This window comes from Cydia pomonella, chromosome 3 (assembly GCF_033807575.1).
Source record: "Cydia pomonella isolate Wapato2018A chromosome 3, ilCydPomo1, whole genome shotgun sequence".
In the NCBI taxonomy this organism is placed as follows: Eukaryota; Metazoa; Arthropoda; class Insecta; order Lepidoptera; family Tortricidae; genus Cydia; species Cydia pomonella.
Window position 1 is genome coordinate 6,235,179 of NC_084705.1, and position 19,007 is coordinate 6,254,185.

Consider the following 19,007-nt stretch of genomic DNA (forward strand, 5'->3'; position numbering starts at 1 on the left):
AAACTAAGATCTTAATCTAGATATTCTAGATAATTCGTTTTGACCCCGAATGTACAGGAATTTAGAGTGATATTGTATGAACACCAACAACCTTCCATAAATAAATGTAAGTTTTGCGGTTTATTTGTGGGGCTAGTATAGTTACATTTCTTTGAGAACGATGTTTTTTTTTGTGTGGTTTATGACATAGCAAAGTGGATCCATTCCACATTTTTTGGATTGTATTCATTTTGATAACTCATTTAAAATTACGTGTAAAATTATATCGCATTATAAATGCCAGGCACATTTACCAAATCTTTCAGTTGATTAATTAATATTTAAGTGATTACCTCCGCATTGAGGAATGCCTTCACATCTACGAGAGATTTCCTTACGGGAGGGGGTAATCACTTAGTAGATTTTTTTTCGTCATAAAACATTTGTCATTGTATTTGCAATAAATTTGTTAATAAAAGTATGCGGTTTTTTTTTTAATTTTAGAGGAGGCAAACGAGCAGACGGGTCACCTGATGGTAAGCGATCGTAATTACCGCCGACCATGGACATCTGCAACACCAGAGGGGTTGTAAGTGCGTTGCCGGCATTTAAGATGGTAATACGCTATCTTCTTGAAGGTCGTATCGATCCGGAAATACCGCAGGCGACAGTTCATTCCACAGTTTAGCTGTGCGAGGCAGAAAGTTCCTGGAGAAACGCACAGTTGAGGACTGCCAACCATCTAAGTGGTGAGGATGGAAATGTTGTCGCGTAGGGCGATGGCGAAAAGAAGCGGCTTAACGGATTAATCAGAACAATTCCTCGGAGCACTCCCCGTTATACATGCGATAGAAAATGCAGAGCGAGGCCACATCTCTACGCAGCGGTAATATCGATTTTTAAGAAAAAATTATGTCCACCATCTTGAATTTCAAAATGGACGTCGTTTTCGTAATCGGAACCTCGGGGGTACCTAATGATTCTCCGAAAATTAATTCGCAGATTATCGATTCATTTGTAGATGTAACTATTGGTCGACTAACGTTACGCATACTCTTGGTTCACATACAGTTCAGTTCGCTTCTGCGTAAATTAGCAGAACAATTATTGGACGATTTTCATTTGGCAGAGTAATCTTTTCGTTTAAGGAATGTTTAGTAGAATAACGTTTCACATTTTATACATCGTTATTTTCGAAATAAAGTCGTTTTACAAAAAAAAAAAACTGACGTCAGAAAGGATGAAATAAAATATTATCCTTTTTTAAGTATATGCGTTAAGCATAGTTTAGGTTTGAATCAATCTTTAACTTAAATATGAATAAAAGCATAGGTATTGTACAAACAGCAACACTCTTGACTGTCCACCGGTGGACCTTATGTTTTTTGTAATAAGGTCCACCGATGGACAGTTACCTACCATGTGGGCCATCGTACCTATGCAGGGTACCTAATGATTCTCCGAAAATTGATTCGCAGATTATCGATTCGCCGAATATCATTTCGCAGAGTGATTCATTTGTAGATGTATCTTTCGGTCGACTAACGTTACGCAGACTCTTGATTCACATACAGTTCAGTTCGCTTCTGTGTAAATTAGCAGAACTATTATTGGACGATTTTCATTTGGCAGAGTAATCTTTTCGTTTAAGGAATGTTTAGTCGATTAACGTTTCACATTTTGTACATCGTTATTTTCGAAATAAAGTTTTTACTTACAAAAAACTGACTTCAGAAAGGATGAAATAAAATATTATCCCTTTTTAGGGTTCCGTAGTCAACTAGGAACCCTTATAGTTTCGCCATGTCCGTCTGTCTGTCTGTCCGAGGCTTTGCTCCGTGGTCGTTAGTGCTAGGAAGCTGAAATTTGGCATGGATATATAAATTAATAAAGCCGGCAAAGTCGTACAATAAAATCTAAAAAATTTTTTTTTTATGGAACCTCCCCTACACGTAAAGTGGGGGTCAACTTTTTTTTTGCTTCAACCCTACAGTGTGGGGTATCGTTGGAAAGGTCTTTCAAAACTAATAGGGGTCTTCAACAAACATTTTTTGATAAAGTGAATATTTTCGGAGATAATCGCTCCGAAAGAAGAAAAAAATGTGTCCCGCCCCCTCTATCTTTTGAACCATAGGTCCAAAAAATATGAAAAAAATCGTGGAAGTAGAGCTTAAGAAAGACATTAAATGAAAACTATAGCGGATATGATCAGTTTAGCTGTTTTTGAGTTATCGCAAAAAGTTTCCCCTTCATAGTAAAAAGACGTACACCCACAGTTCATCCCTTGGTTAACAATCTACCATACTTTAAGCTCCAGTTTAGCTTATTGTGACGGAAGAGTAACTACGGAACCCTACTCTGAGCATGGCCCGACATGCTCTTGGCCGGATTTTATTAAGTATATGCGTTAAGCATAGTTTTGGTTTGAATATTTTTTTTTTACTTAAATACGAACAAAAGCATAGGTATTGTACAAACAGCAACACTCCTGTCCACCAGTGGACCTCATGCCTTTTATAATAAGGCCCACCGACGGACAGTTAACAATGTGGGCCATCGAACCTATGCAATATAGGTTTTTAATATCTGGACGACCGAGCCTTGCTCGGAAAATGTATAAAACTCAAAAATGTGTCTTATGTTCGGGAAAACGCGTGTTTTCGAGTTTTCATGCGTTTTTCTTTCGGCGCAGAATATGGTCGTTAATTTCGTGTCGCCGGCCACTGTCCGTCTGGTCCAGCGGGTTAAGACGCGGACGGCTAGAAACGAGTGTTACGGGTTCGAATCTCGCCCGATGACTGACTTTTGTTTTTTTTTTATATGTTCAAGTTTATATATAATTTTTTAATTTTTATTGTTTTAGACAAGTTTAATTTAGTAAAAAAAATTCGTTAATGTTTGAGATAACCAATATATATTTCTCATAAATATGTCTAACATTTACCTATACTGATTACGTGAATAATATTTATGCTTTCGAGTTTTTATTTTATTGAGACATTAAAAAAAAGTAAGGAAAGCCTTCATGTGATCATATCAGTTTTTAGGATTACTGAAATCAAACACCTGATCTACACAGAAATCTATTTTAAATAATAATAATTGTCAGTTCACTTTTACTTTTTAAGTTTATGTAGGTAGATTATCAGATTATCACTAGGGCTCCTGATATCCGTGATACACGCCGATCCGTAGCTACGGGTTCTTAAGCCCGGCGGTACTAAGATCACGAATTTCACGAACACGCCAAGGTACGTACCTCGTACCTGCGTTCGCGACCGGATTCACGTGACACGCCGTGACCGTGACACGCCATGATACGTAGCCCGTACCTGCGTTCGTGTGCGGAGCTTCGGGCTCGGTTCCGTTGGATAGGTACTTATCGCACGTCTCGTAGTTTCGACACGCCCGGGAGAAAAATAAATAAGGCCTAGGTATTATTGAATTAAGTTACCACTTAGTATTGTATTTTTTGCATCGATTTGAATATAATGGTTATATCTAAATAATTTATGGGGTTATCCTGTTTTTTGTATAACCAGCTAATGATTAATAGTCAAAACTAGCGACCTGCTCGTTGCATAGCACTAATATAAATATAAGGTGTAAAACTCCCTAGTAAGTATCATTATAATTATGAACTTAAGCAACGCTGTGCTACTGGTTGTCATTATTAAATCAAGAGAAGACATTTTTCTCTGTTAAGTATTAATGAAATGAATGAAAAAGCAAACTTGAACTTGTAAAAGCTTGCTACTATCAAAGAATATAACGTAGCCTAAATATAAACAAGGCAATCCTAATCCAAAGAAAAATCCGGCCCCGTTTTTTACCTGCTCCTCGAGAAACATAACATTGCTTCCTTTGCGCTAGCTAGCCGTGCGCTCGCATTACCAGTGCAAGCGAGGTCTTCGAATACGTATCTTTGTTTCGGATCGCAGTGTCACAAGTTAAGCTGGTTTGAGAGCGTTTAGTCGCCTACCTTAGACGCACCAATAGAGATCAGACAGCTATTCTGTTAGAATTCTGTATTAGTTCATAATGAATCTTATTCCGTGCTCAATAGAGTAGTAATTCAATAAACGCTACCTATGCGGCCTAACCATTTTTTCATAGTGGCACGCGCCTTTGCGGTTTTTAAACAATAGATAAGACGATAACCCGTAGAAGCTCACGGAGGAAAATAGAAACTATAATAATGACATATTATTGTTAGAGCGTTTTATTGTATGACTAACAAGCTAAGCCAACATACCGGTTTTTTTTGGAGATAAGAAGTGCAGTTGCACGTGCAGACAAAGATAATAAGATTTGCGAGCGACTTATTAAAATGAAACAAACAATATACATAAGTAGCTGTGGGCTTTACCTTTTATTCGTGAAGTTGAAAGAAGTGACCGCGATGTTTTGTTTTACAAATTCGTGGTATTTTTTATTTAATCTGGAGGGAGCAGTTTAGAATTTTGAACTCACATTCATTGTCATTAGTTACTCCTGACATCATAGTTGGTCTCCTGACACACAGTGTTGTTGTATTATTTTAGCAACTCGTTTGTGTTCCTGCCGGTGAGTAAGGTTGCCAGAGCTCAACGAGGGGGGGGGGGCGGGTTTAGGGTCGGCAACGCGCATGTAACTCCTCTGGAGTTGCAGGCGTACATAGGCTACGGAGACTGCTTACAATCAGGCGGGCCGTATGCTTGTTTGCCACCGACGTAGTATAAAAAAAAATATATTAAAGTAGCTATTCATTGTAATTAATGTTTGGTTCTTTTCATTTATTACTCATTAATATTTAAAAGGCCTTACTATTGAAAATAAATTTTAATTGAAAAGTAATGAAACGGAATTAGAGCTATGAATAAAAAATTCATGATAAATATTTATTCGTAGCTCTTAGAGACCGCATCGTATCTTCACTCAACGTCGCGGGCGGACCGAACCGGCGTGTTCTTAAGATACGTGAAGCCGTGATCACGCCTACACGGATCTACACGGATTCACGTACCCTAATTTCACGTAGCCGAATGTCACGTGCGGAACGGACCAGAAAACCGTAGCCGTGAATCACGAAACCGGGCGCACGGCTACGGGTTCACGAATCACGGACACGACCGCGAGCCCTAATTATCACCTATACACCACCATATTACAATAAATAGTTATAACCGAGCAAAGCTCGGTCGCCCAGGTACTATATATATATATAAGGGCCATTTCATAATTGTCAAATGTGATCTTAGAAAAATTAACACTATGACTATATAAATCAAATGTACCAAACAAAGTTAAGTTGTAGTTAGAACTAAAGTAGTATCATAGAAACCATTTGCGCGGATTTCCCGATCGGCCGCCGCGCAGCTTTGTGCAAAGTTAGCGTGTTCAGAGTGTAACGCGGGCTTTATATGAGAATTTCACCAGGTAGTAGGTCTACCAACTACCACTTAGCTCAGGCTTTTATTCAGATTTGTTGTGGCCAACTAACGACTAGTTGAAGATTTTTTTTATGTGAGACTTGCGTAAAAACTAAATAATTTATTCTCTTTAGAGACCTTTCAAAGAGACTCAGGGACGCAACTGGGGACCGGAGAGCTGGCAGTTACCTCGTTCAACGCATCAGTCTGGCAGTTCAGCAGGGTAACGCAGCCAGCATCATCGGGACCATAGATTTATAACTAACTTTTTTAGACTTAGTTTAGTTTTATTTTTGTATAGTCTCTATTTAGATTAATTGTAATTTTAAGTTTTTATTTATTGTTTCTGACATGTTTTTGTACCTTATTTAATAATGAATCTAGATTTAGTCCTAAAACTTACCCTCTTTTACTAGAATATAATCGCGCAACATCTACCTACTAACAACCCAACGATTTCATTGGTACGATCGCTTTCCCGGAATATTTGACTACAGTACTTTGCAATTTGCGCATGCGGCGACGATGTGAGAGTGAGAAAGCGAAGCGCTGTGTATGTCTAATTATTGGGGTGCGGCTCCAGTGTGATAAAAGCATAGATGGTACCAAAAACAACCTACGCAATTAGGGATATTTGTTGCCCACCATAAGCCATACTAAAATTTACGGTGGGGAATAAAAAAAAATCAAACTGTGACAAGGACAAACAATCATAGCGCTTTCTCTGCTACTCCTACTGAAAATTCCATAAGAGCATCTCGTTCGGTCATTTGCCGGCTCTACCAATTCATCTCTACACGTCGGTGCTAAGTTATATAGCTTAGACGAACTCTAATGCTGCACTAGATGTTAAACGGTGTTCTCAGATAGAACTTTCTAGAGCTATTTGTCAGTCCACAATAGAATGAAGAATATTTTGTGGTATATTTCATTGGGTCATGGATTAAACTGATATTTTCTCCTTGGACCTATTTGAGTATCGATTTAAATTACAGTAATCGTGTAGAAAAAATAAAGGGCCAATGGGAGTGTTTAGTATCATTTAATCGCCCTAAAAATGTACAATACATATTGCTGACATTCTCGAACAGGATAACGCATTTATAAAGTCGATGAAAATTCGTACACGCATACACGCATTCACTGGCTTAGTAAATTTAGCATCGACTTCTCAACATTAAACTCGAGATATATGAATAACATGATTCAGAGAAACAGTCTACCAAAAATCAGGAATAGAAATAATTGCAGCATCCAAGTTAATGTTTACGTACAACATTTTATTTGCACATTTTCATTTATACTACATAATTAAATAATTGCATTCCTGATGACGCGCACTGACAAGTGTAACACATTATTTCAGTCCTTGCATCACTATGAGGGTGAGGTTTCCACACATTCGATTCCATGGCCGACCCCTAAAAGATATTACACTTGAAACCTCTTCAGTTTGGTGGCAGTTGTAGTGTTCTTATAAAGTAAACGGCTTAGAAAGCGAACAGCAGCAGGAACGCCATCATAAGACAGAAGAGACCCATAGCCTCAGACAGGGCGAAACCCAGGATGGCGTATGAGAACAGCTGCTGCTTGAGGGATGGGTTCCTGGCGTAGCCGATGATCAGGGAGCCGAACACCGTTCCAATACCAGCACCTGGAATGTACAATCATCTCATTAAGTACTGTAAGATAAACTCTAATAAAGGGGTTTATAATAAAATTTAAATCCACAAATGCAACTTGGTTAAAATTTTGCCTCCCAATCACAACTGCAGTTTCAGCTCGTATATCAAAATACTATGTGTAAGTGTTCTATTTTTACTGTTAGTTATTTTAATATGTGATTTGTTTACTCCAAATTATTTAAAGGTCTACAATTTCCCCCCAATGGCATGGTTAAATTACAAAGAAAACTAGAATTTTAACTAGGTTCTAACTAAATAAATAAAACTGACTAACTACAAATGTTTAAGCAGTCTCACCTGAATTCTATCTTCTGGGAGCAAATCCATTTTTTTGTATTATGTACATTAAAAGGCATGGATAGGCCCCACTTGAAACATAACATCTAAAAGGCGAATAACATCAAGAAGGCTATCATTAAGCAGAACAATCCCATAGCTTCTGACAGTGCAAATCCCAGGATAGCATATGAGAATATCTGCTGCTTTAGGGAGGGGTTTCGTGCATAACCCATGATCAAGCATCCAAACACCACACCAATACCAATACCTTTAAGTGAAACATGTTAGTATTAGGAAATGAACAAGCAAATGATACCAAAATTCCCAAATCGTGTTTGATTGCACAATTTAAATGACATGCCACAACCCTATGTAAGAAGTTAAGTTTTATCACTATGATTTAAAAGTTTATAAAAGCAAATTTAGATTTTGATGATATATTTGTAGTCACCACTCTTGGTAGAGCATCACTATTTAAATCAATACTCTGTATTTAATAAAAATTTACAGGTAATGATAGTTAAAAATAATGAAATTGGGTGTTGAATTCCTCCATAGGCTTCTATTCCTCACCAAATGCATGGCCTCGTGCAGTTATAATTGCATAGGTGCAGTGATTTGAGCACACCATCTAGTATGGGGAGGGCCCTGAGGTCTAGTGCCTTCAACTAGTAAAACATTATGGAAGTGACAATTTGGGTATCATTTAGGGATTCCAGGAAGTGCATATAAGGGAAGTACATAATATAAATTAGTCATTTTAGAACCCTTTGAAGCCTTAATGAAAGGTTGAAGACACTGAGGTTAATATAAAATATCTATGAAATAAAAAGCAACCCTTATGCAAACTGCAGTGTTATGCAATCAGTCTCTTGGCTGCAAAGAGTTCAAGCATTATCAGTAAATTAGCAAAGAAATAGGGACTTAAAATCTAGTGATTATTAGGGGACATACAGCTGAATGAATGAGGTATTAGGGTACATACCAGAGCCTGCTACTCCGACTGTCGCGGCACCAGCACCGATGAATTTGGCAGCAGAGTCAATGTCTTTCGAGACTGCTGTGGTCTGGAAGGAGCGGACTGCTGAGAGCTGGGCGGGGGCAGCGGGCACAATCTGTGTCTGGGATGGGACAGCAGCCAGTGGTCGGACCAGCGCTGTGTTGCTGAAGATCTGCAATTAATATTAATGAGCCACATTGGATTGTCATTTTTCAAAAATAAAACTGTACTTTTATAGGATCCTTCAACATAAAAAATGCTGACAATTATAGTGTTTTATAGGAATTAATTACATTCTATAGGGGTTGTGTAATCAGGTGACTTTAATATGACAAAAACTAATTCAGGTTATGTAGATGTCGGTAGGATTATTCCAAGTTGTAAGATGTCAAGAGGTTATCTAATAAAATCAATAACTAAGAACTTGTTTCGGACACTTAAAAGGAAGTGCCTTAGTTCATTAACTTTCAGTTCATCATTTATCATTATATTATCACCATGATATGAGATTATGTAATTATATAACACCCTAGTAGAAGTTCAACCAATATTGATTTTCAAGCAATTTGTAGTTTCAGCAGAGAATTCCATCTCATTCAAAGAGTTCTTGCTTATCGGGAGACACCGGTGGACAATCAGAAACATACAAGGTCAATGCAATTACACTGTATACAATATGAATGATAATGCGTTACACTCATGTAATAGAAGATTAATTCCTTTAAAAGAAGGCCGTATAATGTCTAATATACATAAAAACAGTACAATTATAAAATAAGTAGGGTTACTTACAGCAGACCTGGCAGCAGGGGCGATCAATCTAGCGGCAGACAGCATTTTGTATTGGTTTAGGTGCGGCGAGCGACAACTGAAAGAAACCGAAGCAAGAGATGAGTATCCGGTAAGGGCACTAACACAGATCTGAAGGATACTTGGAGAAGACTAAGACTTGACAGTTTGACCGACGAACCGCAGAGCGTTACGTAATTCGGGAGACTACGTAACGGAGGAGTTTGATACCGCCCAATCAACACTAGTAAACAATTATTACATATTTGGTATCACTGAGACTTGAATTTTAAGTTGCTTCTTGATAATTTCAGTACATATAATCAATTTACGATTGAAAAATGGCTGACTTTTCCGAGCCGACTATGAATACGAATTCTATTGTCAACCTTTGAAATACCGCAAAAATATTGACACTGACACCCACTGTAAATCTTTATGTATCGCTTTTGTCACTGGCTGGTACAGGATGGCTAATAAATTAAACACTTTTTCACGATTAGATTCACTAATTTTTCACCGCACTTACCAAAGAACACCGCGAAGGAGGAGACCGGCCTTTGGAATGTTCAATTTCGGAGTGGTAAAGTGAAACAGAGTATATATCGCGCACTCCTATTGGATGAAACGTTTGAGGTCAGCGCAGTACGTGACGTTTAGCCAACTATTGATCATTTTATTACCATTGCAGTACTTATTATTTTAAAATACTAAAAACTAAAAGTATACTTAACACGGCATACAGCTAAAATAATAAAATATTAATTGATTGATTTCAAGTTCTTGATAAATGACTTTGTAATTGCTATGTGGCGAATGATAAGAAATACAAAAGTAGAATATAGTTTTGTATTTGACTCAGTACATCAACATCTGTACGAAGATGGCCGTCTTCATGATAAACATATGTAAATACAACGGCTGTGGCATAACTTTTCCAAGATTAGCGGACTTAATTGAACACATCGAAGACGTCCATATCGGTAAATATAAAATATTCACCTAATCTACTTTCTATACATGACGAATAATTGTTTTATATTTATGATCCCTCCCATCTTTGCGTAGTTGTGAAGTTCCTTTATGTTGTCAGCATTGAAAAGCATTTCTACATACCGCGGCAGTTTCAATTTTATTTTAGAAATTTATTTTACAATTTGCTAATAAAATTAAATTATTGTACCGTCGTGATTAAGTTGTTTATATACACTTAATATATATTCGGTCGAAATATTTGCTACATTATTTTTGTGATAAGCTGTTTGTTTACTCATAGGCACCAGCTGTTTTGGATTAACAGCTGATCAGTCGGTGATCAGTTATATCACGTTCACAATCAGAACTTAAAGCTCACGAAATTGCATTTACAGATTATGATCCTGCCGTCGTTGAACAAAAAGAGGCATCTCAGCCGTCGTGTATCCCGTTAAGTTATGTGTTGAAGTTTTTCACGGAAGCTTCCAGGCGGGAGATCCAAAACATGCCCCCGGTGGCCGAGGTTCGGCGACGCCTTCTTTCCGCGCCCAAAACACCATCTGTTAGAAGCAGCACCCCAACTGGTAAGTGACCATGATCAATTTATGCCTAATGTGACTAAAGTCTTTAACGTCTAATAACTGTCTGTGTTGTGTCTACAATTTCCGCTACGGTAATTTTTAACACTGCAATGACTCTAGTTTCGCGGTCCGCAGGAGTAAAGAACTCATGTTGCTTACTTCATGATTCTCCTTCTTGTTTGTTGTTTCTTCGTTTTTCTCGGGGCTTCGATTCATAAACATATTCGCTGCGGTGATTAACAATTATTAGGTAAGCGTACATGTCTAGGGTCGAATGCTAATTGGCAAAAACTGCTACATATTTGAAACAGTTAAAAAAATTATACATAGGTAAACATTGTAATATTCAGGGTTTTGGTTATTACATAGTAATAATAATTAATTAATATGAATAATTCAAAATAAAATAGACTAGATTAGAATGTCACATTGCAATTGAGTATTATTATCCAGTTATTGTAGGTTTCGAGTTTCTTATACCATGTAGTAATGTAGGGCTTTTAAGTTGGTAGGTAAATCAATATTGACATGACATTGACATACTCATTTTCATTTTAGTGTCATATTGTCATGTTATTGTTACAGGCAGCGACATGGACGAGGATGAAATGCTGAGCCCGTCGGAAGACAGCAATGATTCTTGGACTACCGTGGAGGAGTATAGCTCGGAATACATACTGCGTTATGGCATCAAGTAAGTCCACACTCTATCTATACATACTTAATACAATATATATGCTCCTGACCGTTTTCGGCCACGGCGACTGCTTCAACTCCTTTTTTGGCGTTCATATGCTCTCGTGTGGCTGACGTAGCCGATCTTGTTGGCAAAGACCCGTGCGCACAACGGGCACGAGAGGACACCATCAATATAATTATAGCTGATCACCGCTGGTGGTCGGGCTTTCAGCTCATCCGTCTTGTCGTCCAGATCTGTTTGACGACGGGATTCAAAAATATCCGTATGTTTCCTAATCAAAGATCTCCACCCAGGGCGGTTGGCGGCCTGCTTTTCCCACTATAGGGGCTCAATGTCGCAGTTCTTCATATGGCGTTTAAGCACGTCCTTGTACCTGAGGAGTTGTCCGCCTTGCTTTCGCTTGCCTTACTCCAACTCGGAATAAAAGACGCGCTTAGCCACTCGACCCTCCACCATTCTTGAAACGTGGCCGCTCCAACGTAACTGTCGTCGCATGAGGTAGACTTCGATTCCACCCACGCCGGCTCTCCGTAGGACTTCGGTGTTCCGCACTCGGTCGGACCAGCTGATCTTTAGGATCTTACGGAGGCATTTAGGATGGAATCGGTCTAGTGTGCGGATGTGACGACGATATACGGTCCACGTTTCAGAGGAGTACAGTATGTTGGGCAACACCACCCACCACCGCCATGTATATGGAGATCTTTGTAGCTAGCTTTTTTAGGTCATGCGAGCGGAAGACGTTGGCATCCAGCTTACCGAATACTGCAGCAGCAGCTCCGATCCTGCTGTTCATTTCCGCATCATAATTATAACCCATACCTAAGGAGGCCTGGCCTCAGAGGCAGATAGTCTTAAAAATTCTAAACTTGTATTTGTTTGTATTCATTAATAATTCTTACCTTGTATTGAAGAGTATTTAGTATTGAGTGGCAAATTGTCTGAAAACAGGCAAGAGTTGTGCCGTTCTCGAGAATGTTTTCCGTTTATTATAGGGAATGTTCGCGCAAGAGAATATTCCCCATATAAATGGAGAACGTTCTCGAGAACGGCACAACTATCCAAGCTACTGGGAATCGTGTTCTATGGATGCCCAATACTGTCTTTACCATAAGGGCACGCAGGGTCCGTGCGCAGGGCCCCCATCTTCAGGGGGCACCGAAGGTCAGACAGTATCAGTATTTTTGATTGCCCATAATAAATATAAGATTATAGTAGATTTTTTTTGGTTTATTTCGCTTTCTTTACATTCCAAAAGGAGCCCAAATTCTTATGTGTCTAAGGGCCCCAGCATAGTTTAAGACGGCCCTGTGGACGCCTTATGGTTGGCAGGGGGAATAACTATTCTCAATGTCTTGAACGCCGATTATACTTAGCACCACAGATATTAGCTTAATATACATATTTGTACAATTTGCAGTCGCCTAGGCGCAGCGACCGCGGCGGGCCCGACGGTGCAAGACAAGCCGTTCGCGTGCCCCGTGCCCGGCTGCAAGAAGCGCTACAAGAACGTCAACGGCATCAAGTATCACTCCAAGAACGGCCACAAGAAGGATGGCAAGTCAGTATCTTTTATTTTTAATTTGGTTACTACCTGAATGATGGATGCAATTGCATACCTATAAAACCGGTTGCACCAAACCGTTTGCCAGCGTCATGAAATTTGAGGTCTGTGGCATGACAGATACCGCCGCCATATTTAACGTTGAATCAGAGCATTGATGGATGGTGCAACCGCGAACTCAACTAGAATCTAGAGTCAGACCAAACTAAGTTAGCAGCGATTTTGATAGTCTAGCCTGTGCAAATGTTAAGTAAACGTCATAATTTCATAGAAGTTTGACGTTTAAAATAACACTTGCACCAGTGGCCGGGCAAGACCAAAATTGTATGTGGGCAAGGTACATTTAGCCTGGCCCTCTGGTGGCGCAAGAAATAACGAACATTTTTACGTTGTGTCCGAGATAATATACGTACGTATTTGAGGTGCGAGGCCCCTGGGACCGCTAGGCCGTAGGCGGTGGCCCACGTCGCTCACACCTAACGCCGCCTCTGACTTGCACTTTCGGGGCTGACAAAATCGGTGCCAACTTATCTTGGTCTGACTCTAGACTAGATGTTTTTAAATGATTTATTTTCTAATTATACAGCTAATTCAACAATCTCAATTTATTCAATAGAAAATACCCGTTTCTAACTGCGCCGAATCACGTCACCAAAAAGTATTTGCCAAGACCTAAGAAGCGCCTTACCGCGCAAGAATATTTCTGGAAGAAATGGGTAACGTGGGTAGATAGCAGACAGTAGAGAGATGCATATCAAAATGAGTTAAGTGCACGTGAAATGCCAGCTTTGATTATACATACCTAACACAATAGTAACCAACCAGTGTATCCAATTTTGGGATTGTAAAGTAAAGTTCGACAAGTTCGTAGTGCTCTACATGCCCTGTGTTATTTATACGCCCTGCTGTCGTCTTACTATCAATAAATTGTCTAAAGATGACATGTACCTACTGGGACATTAGTGACGAGTAGTTGGACGTTGACCTTAGGACATTTTGATATGCATCCACATAGTTATATAACAGAATTTTACAGAATATTAAAAACTAAAAGCAAACTGACAACGAATTAGTTTCGCTTGTAGTGTATATCGCATCACATATTGCCCAATGGCGAGTCAATGAAATTAAATATTATGATATATATAATTATGTATTATATTTATCCCTTCATTAAAGCATTCTGTTATATAAGTTATATCGAAGGATTCAATTGATATTATTATAATATTTACATGTGATAGCTTTGAATAAATATAGAATATAGATAATAAAGTGGTTTACATTCATCTATCGATATTTAAGTACGTTAAGTAATCTAAATACCTAATAGTATCATTGTTGTAGTGCGTTCCATAAAAGTCGTAAAGCGATAGGGTAACATGTCACATGACTCATAAACATTAGTCAGGTCGGTCTATGATGATTTAGTTAACTTAACGTTAATAATGAATAGGCGGATGTTAAATTGGGAAGTGTGTTATTTGTCATATGTATCTGTATATATGTATTGAACATAAGTGAAAAAAAACCGGCCATGGCGAGTCGGACTCGCACAGGAAGGGTTCCGTACCATTATCTATAAAAACGCTCACCCATCCAAGTACTGACCCTGCCCAACGTTACTTAACTTCGGTGATTGGATGAGAACCTCGAGATTAGAGAGAAATGTTTATTTTATTCTGTTTTTAGTACTTGTTGTTATAGCGGCAACAGAAATACATAATCTGTAGAAATTCCAACTGGCTAACTATCACAGTTCATGAGATACAGCCTGGTGACAGACGGACGGCCGGACGGACAGCGGAGTAATAGGGTCCCGTTTGACCCTTTGGGTACGGAACCCTAAAAAGTAGTTATGGTTAAAGAAGAGAGGATGGAACGAGTGGAAGATTGTTATGCTATGCTATCTCGGGGAAAGGGATGGCATTGTTGACTAGTATGAGAAATATGTCGAAGGAAGGGTGAAGTCGGGAATGAAAAGACTCGACGGTCTCGAAAGGTACAGCGAAACTGTTTTACTGTGACTGTTGATGACTGATTCACGGTGATCGGTCAGTTACGCATCTTGGACGCATTTTGTTTATTTAGTTTTGAGTAGCCTCGAGTAAATCATAATAAGTACCTAGTATGCCTAAAAAGGAAAGTGAAATTAAATTTTAGTAGCAACATTTTACTTTTCAGGGTAAAAAAGGCATACAAATGCCAATGCGGCAAAAGCTATAAAAGCGCCCAAGGGCTCAAGAGCCACTCGGCCTCGCAGCACGTGGCGGGGCGCGCGCCCGGCCTCGTGGTCACGGCCGCGCCCGCGCGCCTGCCCGCCGACCTCGACGCCACCAAGCTGGTCCGCATCTACGACGCCCTCAAAGCCAAGGACCTCCCCTCCTTCACCATCCCCAAGCACAACTTGGCCAGTGTAAACATAGTGAACGGGGTGGTCCGCGCGCTGGCGCCGGCGCCGGCGGCCGGCAGGCCGGAGCGGCCCCGCGGCCCGCTCCACCCGCACGGCGCCGTAGGCAACGAGGCCCACGCCTAGCTTACACGACTCCGGTACGCGTTCCTAATGCCTAGTTGCCCAGACCCTTATTGACGTTAAAAAGTAAGGTTTAAAAAAGCCGATACCTAAGTTTTGAGCCAAATATTCTTAAATATTAGAGTTAGCGGGCGCTGGTTTAGTTTTTTTAGCTGCCGCTTGGTACGCTATTCGTAACTTTAAAAAAGTGAGATACCTATAGATGGGTGATGCGAATTTAATCGTGATGTTACTGTAACGTAAGCTTCGCCTAAAACGGCAACTAAGCTATGACTGTGCAATTAGGTGTTAGTGCCATGTTTCACACATGGAAATAATAAGCGTTCTGCTCGTGTAAACTCTTAATAACCGCCGGCGCCGTCCCCAATAAGTCTATCTTCTTCTAGAATAAATATGAATTGTTCGTCTCTTTTGCCTTGTGTGTGCCACAGTAAGTATTTTATGTATTCTAGTGATTGCCAACAGTTCATTTCTATCCACTGATTACAGACGATGAAAATTATATAGAATATTGGGAACGGTGATGTCAATGTAGGTGTATATTACATTGAGCGCACTTTAGCGGCTTAAGGGGATCAGTGTATAGCTATAGCTACCTAGGGATTCATCTAATGTAGATACCCTCCACGCTGCATAAATCTAAACATTGAGATGGTAGTTCCAACGGTATAAACGTTTATCGGTTCATGATTTTCGACCTTAATCGTTGTTTCTTTACGTATTCAACTTGTTTTCTGTCTGTCCCCGTTTTGTTTGTTGGTCTGGTCGTTTTAGTCTTACTTGCTATTCGTGATGTCTTTGGCCCGTTTCATTTAAAGTTGTACAGTCGCCCTCAGATATATCCGAGCTGCCAAGGCCAAACATTACTGAAAATGCACTTTAACGTCTTTATAATAGAGGCTTCGTTCAGATATTCATGAACACCTTAGCCGCTCCGATATATCTGATGGCGACTACACTACACTTATTTTATTAATTTGGTAATTTTTATGTTATCTCCTTTTTATGCTAGCTCTTTCGATAGGAGAAAAAAGGTGTCCCAAGATTTTTATTTCCATTCCGATATTACCATCTTTCATTGTCTTTATTGTGTGACGGTAAGGGAATGGAATGGAAATTTCGGGACAAATTTTTTTCTCCTATTAAGATCGAAAGTACTTGTGATACTGAGCAGAAATCAAATAACGATTCCCAAATTTTGAAATAAGTAATAATGTTAAATAAAATTGAAATTTTTGGAAATTTATTCAACGAATAACAAAATGTGACCGAAAACAAGCGATGACTAGTAGAAGTAGAATGTGACGAAAAAGTATAGTCTTAAAGAATACAGAACGTCAGAGTATCTACAGAAAAAATCGGAAAACGAATTAAGCAATAATCGATTATATCGTTTCAACTGCTGACTTAATTAAAGTCAAATCGAATTTAAAGTCATTAATGTTAAGTGTGAACGCGCAGTTCCTATTTAAAAAAATACAAAAAAAACATTAAGTAATAGCCCTCATTTAAATATTTGTTACTCTTTTATATTTTATTCCCTTATTTAAATATGTTACACGTTTTGTACATGATTATTGATTATCATATGTTAGTAGCTAACTGCATGCTTTTTGTTTATGCACAAAGATTTTATAATGATACACTAAGGTACTTATAATGCGTTGTAGGGTTTCGTCAGGTTCACAAAGAACCCTTATTTATCCTAATGTTAGAAAGGTGAGTTTAAATAAAATGTACATAGTTGAGGTCTTCATTCATGTACAAAGTTACTCTTGTATATTGTATGTATGTGACTTTCCATCAGAGAAGGTTCCTTTCTTATGCTTCATGGCATAAGAACCCTTCGCTGTTGAAAAGTCGCATTTAGATTTTTTGTTATAGATACAATGCATTCATTTAACTTTTGTCGATGACTCAAGCCCTTAATAATGTACATTTTTGGAAATCCATAGAGATTTATTTATTTATTTTAATTTAAAATGAGACGCCGGTGACAGCTGTACCAAAAACACATTAGCGATTATCAACGACAGTATCTGTCTTTTTCGACGAAAACGTTAGAAATATGTCGTTGATAACCCTGTTGTACCTAGGTCTGATGTGGCTGTGATGAATATTTATTAAATATTTATTTGACAGTTGTTTTGTGTTCGAGATTATTTTTATGTTGATTAGTATTATTAGTAACGTCCAATGATTATTGTAATTACTTAACGAGGAGTTAATATTCAGTTTTGTAGCCGGAGATCACGGTTGTATTGTGTACTGTGTGTATGTGTACTGTAATTTGTACAGTTATCTGCAGAAATATCTACGCTACGAACGCGGTAAAATATTTTCGAGCCGATGTCAAATGCCCGATCGTACCTATCGTATATATTTTTGTGTTCAACTGCACGATTTAGTATTTTACCTATTAGGTCTCCCACTTTGAGAAGGCTATTGGAAAGAATGGCGAATGAATGGCGCTACACACACGGTTAAAACAAATTGAGAATCAAAATGGAGCTGTCAATTTTTGGTATATAGACACGTGTTGTTGAGTGCATTGCGCAGCCTCTGATGGTGCGATACCTATACTTGCGTCTTGCTGTGCTATTTCTCTTAGTTGGTGTACTTAAATATCGCAGCGCTTCGCGTCGTTTTCTATATTTTCCCGTTAAAAAGTATTCTTATGTAAACTTATATTAAAACAAAAAAATATATATTATTTATACTTAAAGCGAAAAAATACAAAAATGGCATTTGTTTTAAGTAACATCTCTATATTTAGATTAAAGACGATACTCGGAAATGTGATATGTAGAAAAAAAAAGCAAAAAAAAGCTTATAAGCATACTCGTATATATAAATATGTAGTAAGTAAGGCTGGCGTTACTTGGGTTTGTTTTGTGATAGTGTTGTTGTAGTTCGCTTTGGCGTTGTTAATCCTAATAACGACATTTTAGACAGACTACAGGGTGCATAGCCAACGTGCCAATCGTTACGCTCCGCAGTGAACAAAACGCAACTGTCTTTGTCACACTAATGTGGAAGAGTGATAGAGAGATGAGTACGCTACGATAACGGAGCGTTAAAGATTGGCACGTTGGCTACGCACCCAGGATGACTCGCGTATAACCTAATACCTCAATTTCAGTTAACCTCTGTACTAATATAACTGAGTATAGCTTTACGTTATGTACCTTCAGATTTGACTGATTATTTAACTGAAATGGCTGTATTAAGTTTTATGAATATAAATCCGTATAGAAGTTTTACCAAGGTGAATTTTTAAGAATAGATTGGATCTTCCTGTATTCACAATTTATTTTTAAACAGTACTCCTAGACCTAACTTCCAAGCTAAACTTTTTGTACTTTTAAAATCCTCATTACCTACTAAATATAATATAAGTAGTTACATAGTACATACTATATATCTTAATAATAAATAATATTCAAAGTTGTTCAAAACAAGAAATAATTTTGTGTACATTAATGTGTCTACGAGAATTGTTGTGGTTGCC

General features: G+C 38.5%; 2 protein-coding genes across 3 annotated transcripts; one reads left to right on the forward strand and one right to left on the reverse strand.

Annotated features, from left to right (window-relative positions):
- Nucleotides 1-6,413: 6,413 nt before the first annotated feature.
- LOC133515914 (ATP synthase lipid-binding protein, mitochondrial) lies at nt 6,414-9,809 on the reverse strand. Of its 2 annotated transcripts, none has more exons than XM_061848560.1 (4): nt 9,673-9,809; nt 9,147-9,222; nt 8,340-8,526; nt 6,414-7,044 (listed from the first exon to the last, which is right to left on the reverse strand). In XM_061848560.1, exons 2-4 carry the CDS (start codon nt 9,189-9,191, stop codon nt 6,881-6,883), a joined length of 396 nt encoding a protein of 131 aa, XP_061704544.1. In that variant the 5' UTR covers nt 9,192-9,222; nt 9,673-9,809; the 3' UTR covers nt 6,414-6,880. The 2 variants fall into 2 exon arrangements, with proteins under 2 accessions (XP_061704544.1, XP_061704545.1); XM_061848561.1 differs by lacking the exon at nt 9,673-9,809 and adding an exon at nt 9,571-9,632.
- A 129-nt stretch (nt 9,810-9,938) lies between these two features.
- LOC133515913 (juxtaposed with another zinc finger protein 1) lies at nt 9,939-18,651 on the forward strand. The gene is made up of 5 exons (XM_061848559.1): nt 9,939-10,126; nt 10,514-10,702; nt 11,285-11,393; nt 12,820-12,960; nt 15,148-18,651. Exons 1-5 carry the CDS (start codon nt 10,027-10,029, stop codon nt 15,497-15,499), a joined length of 891 nt encoding a protein of 296 aa, XP_061704543.1. The 5' UTR covers nt 9,939-10,026; the 3' UTR covers nt 15,500-18,651.
- Nucleotides 18,652-19,007: the final 356 nt, after the last annotated feature.

Excerpts from the sequence above, each read along its gene's own strand:
- LOC133515913 (XM_061848559.1), top strand. The coding sequence starts at position 10,027 with ATGGCCGTCTTCATGATAAACATATGTAAATACAACGGCTGTGGCATA. Across the intron at positions 10,127-10,513 it reads CATCGAAGACGTCCATATCG|ATTATGATCCTGCCGTCGTT; the intron begins GTAAATATAAAA and ends TTGCATTTACAG. Across the intron at positions 11,394-12,819 it reads ATACTGCGTTATGGCATCAA|TCGCCTAGGCGCAGCGACCG; the intron begins GTAAGTCCACAC and ends TACAATTTGCAG.
- LOC133515914 (XM_061848560.1), bottom strand. The coding sequence starts at position 9,191 with ATGCTGTCTGCCGCTAGATTGATCGCCCCTGCTGCCAGGTCTGCT. Across the intron at positions 8,527-9,146 it reads CCCCTGCTGCCAGGTCTGCT|ATCTTCAGCAACACAGCGCT; the intron begins GTAAGTAACCCT and ends TATTAATTGCAG. Across the intron at positions 7,045-8,339 it reads AGTCGGAGTAGCAGGCTCTG|GTGCTGGTATTGGAACGGTG; the intron begins GTATGTACCCTA and ends TGTACATTCCAG.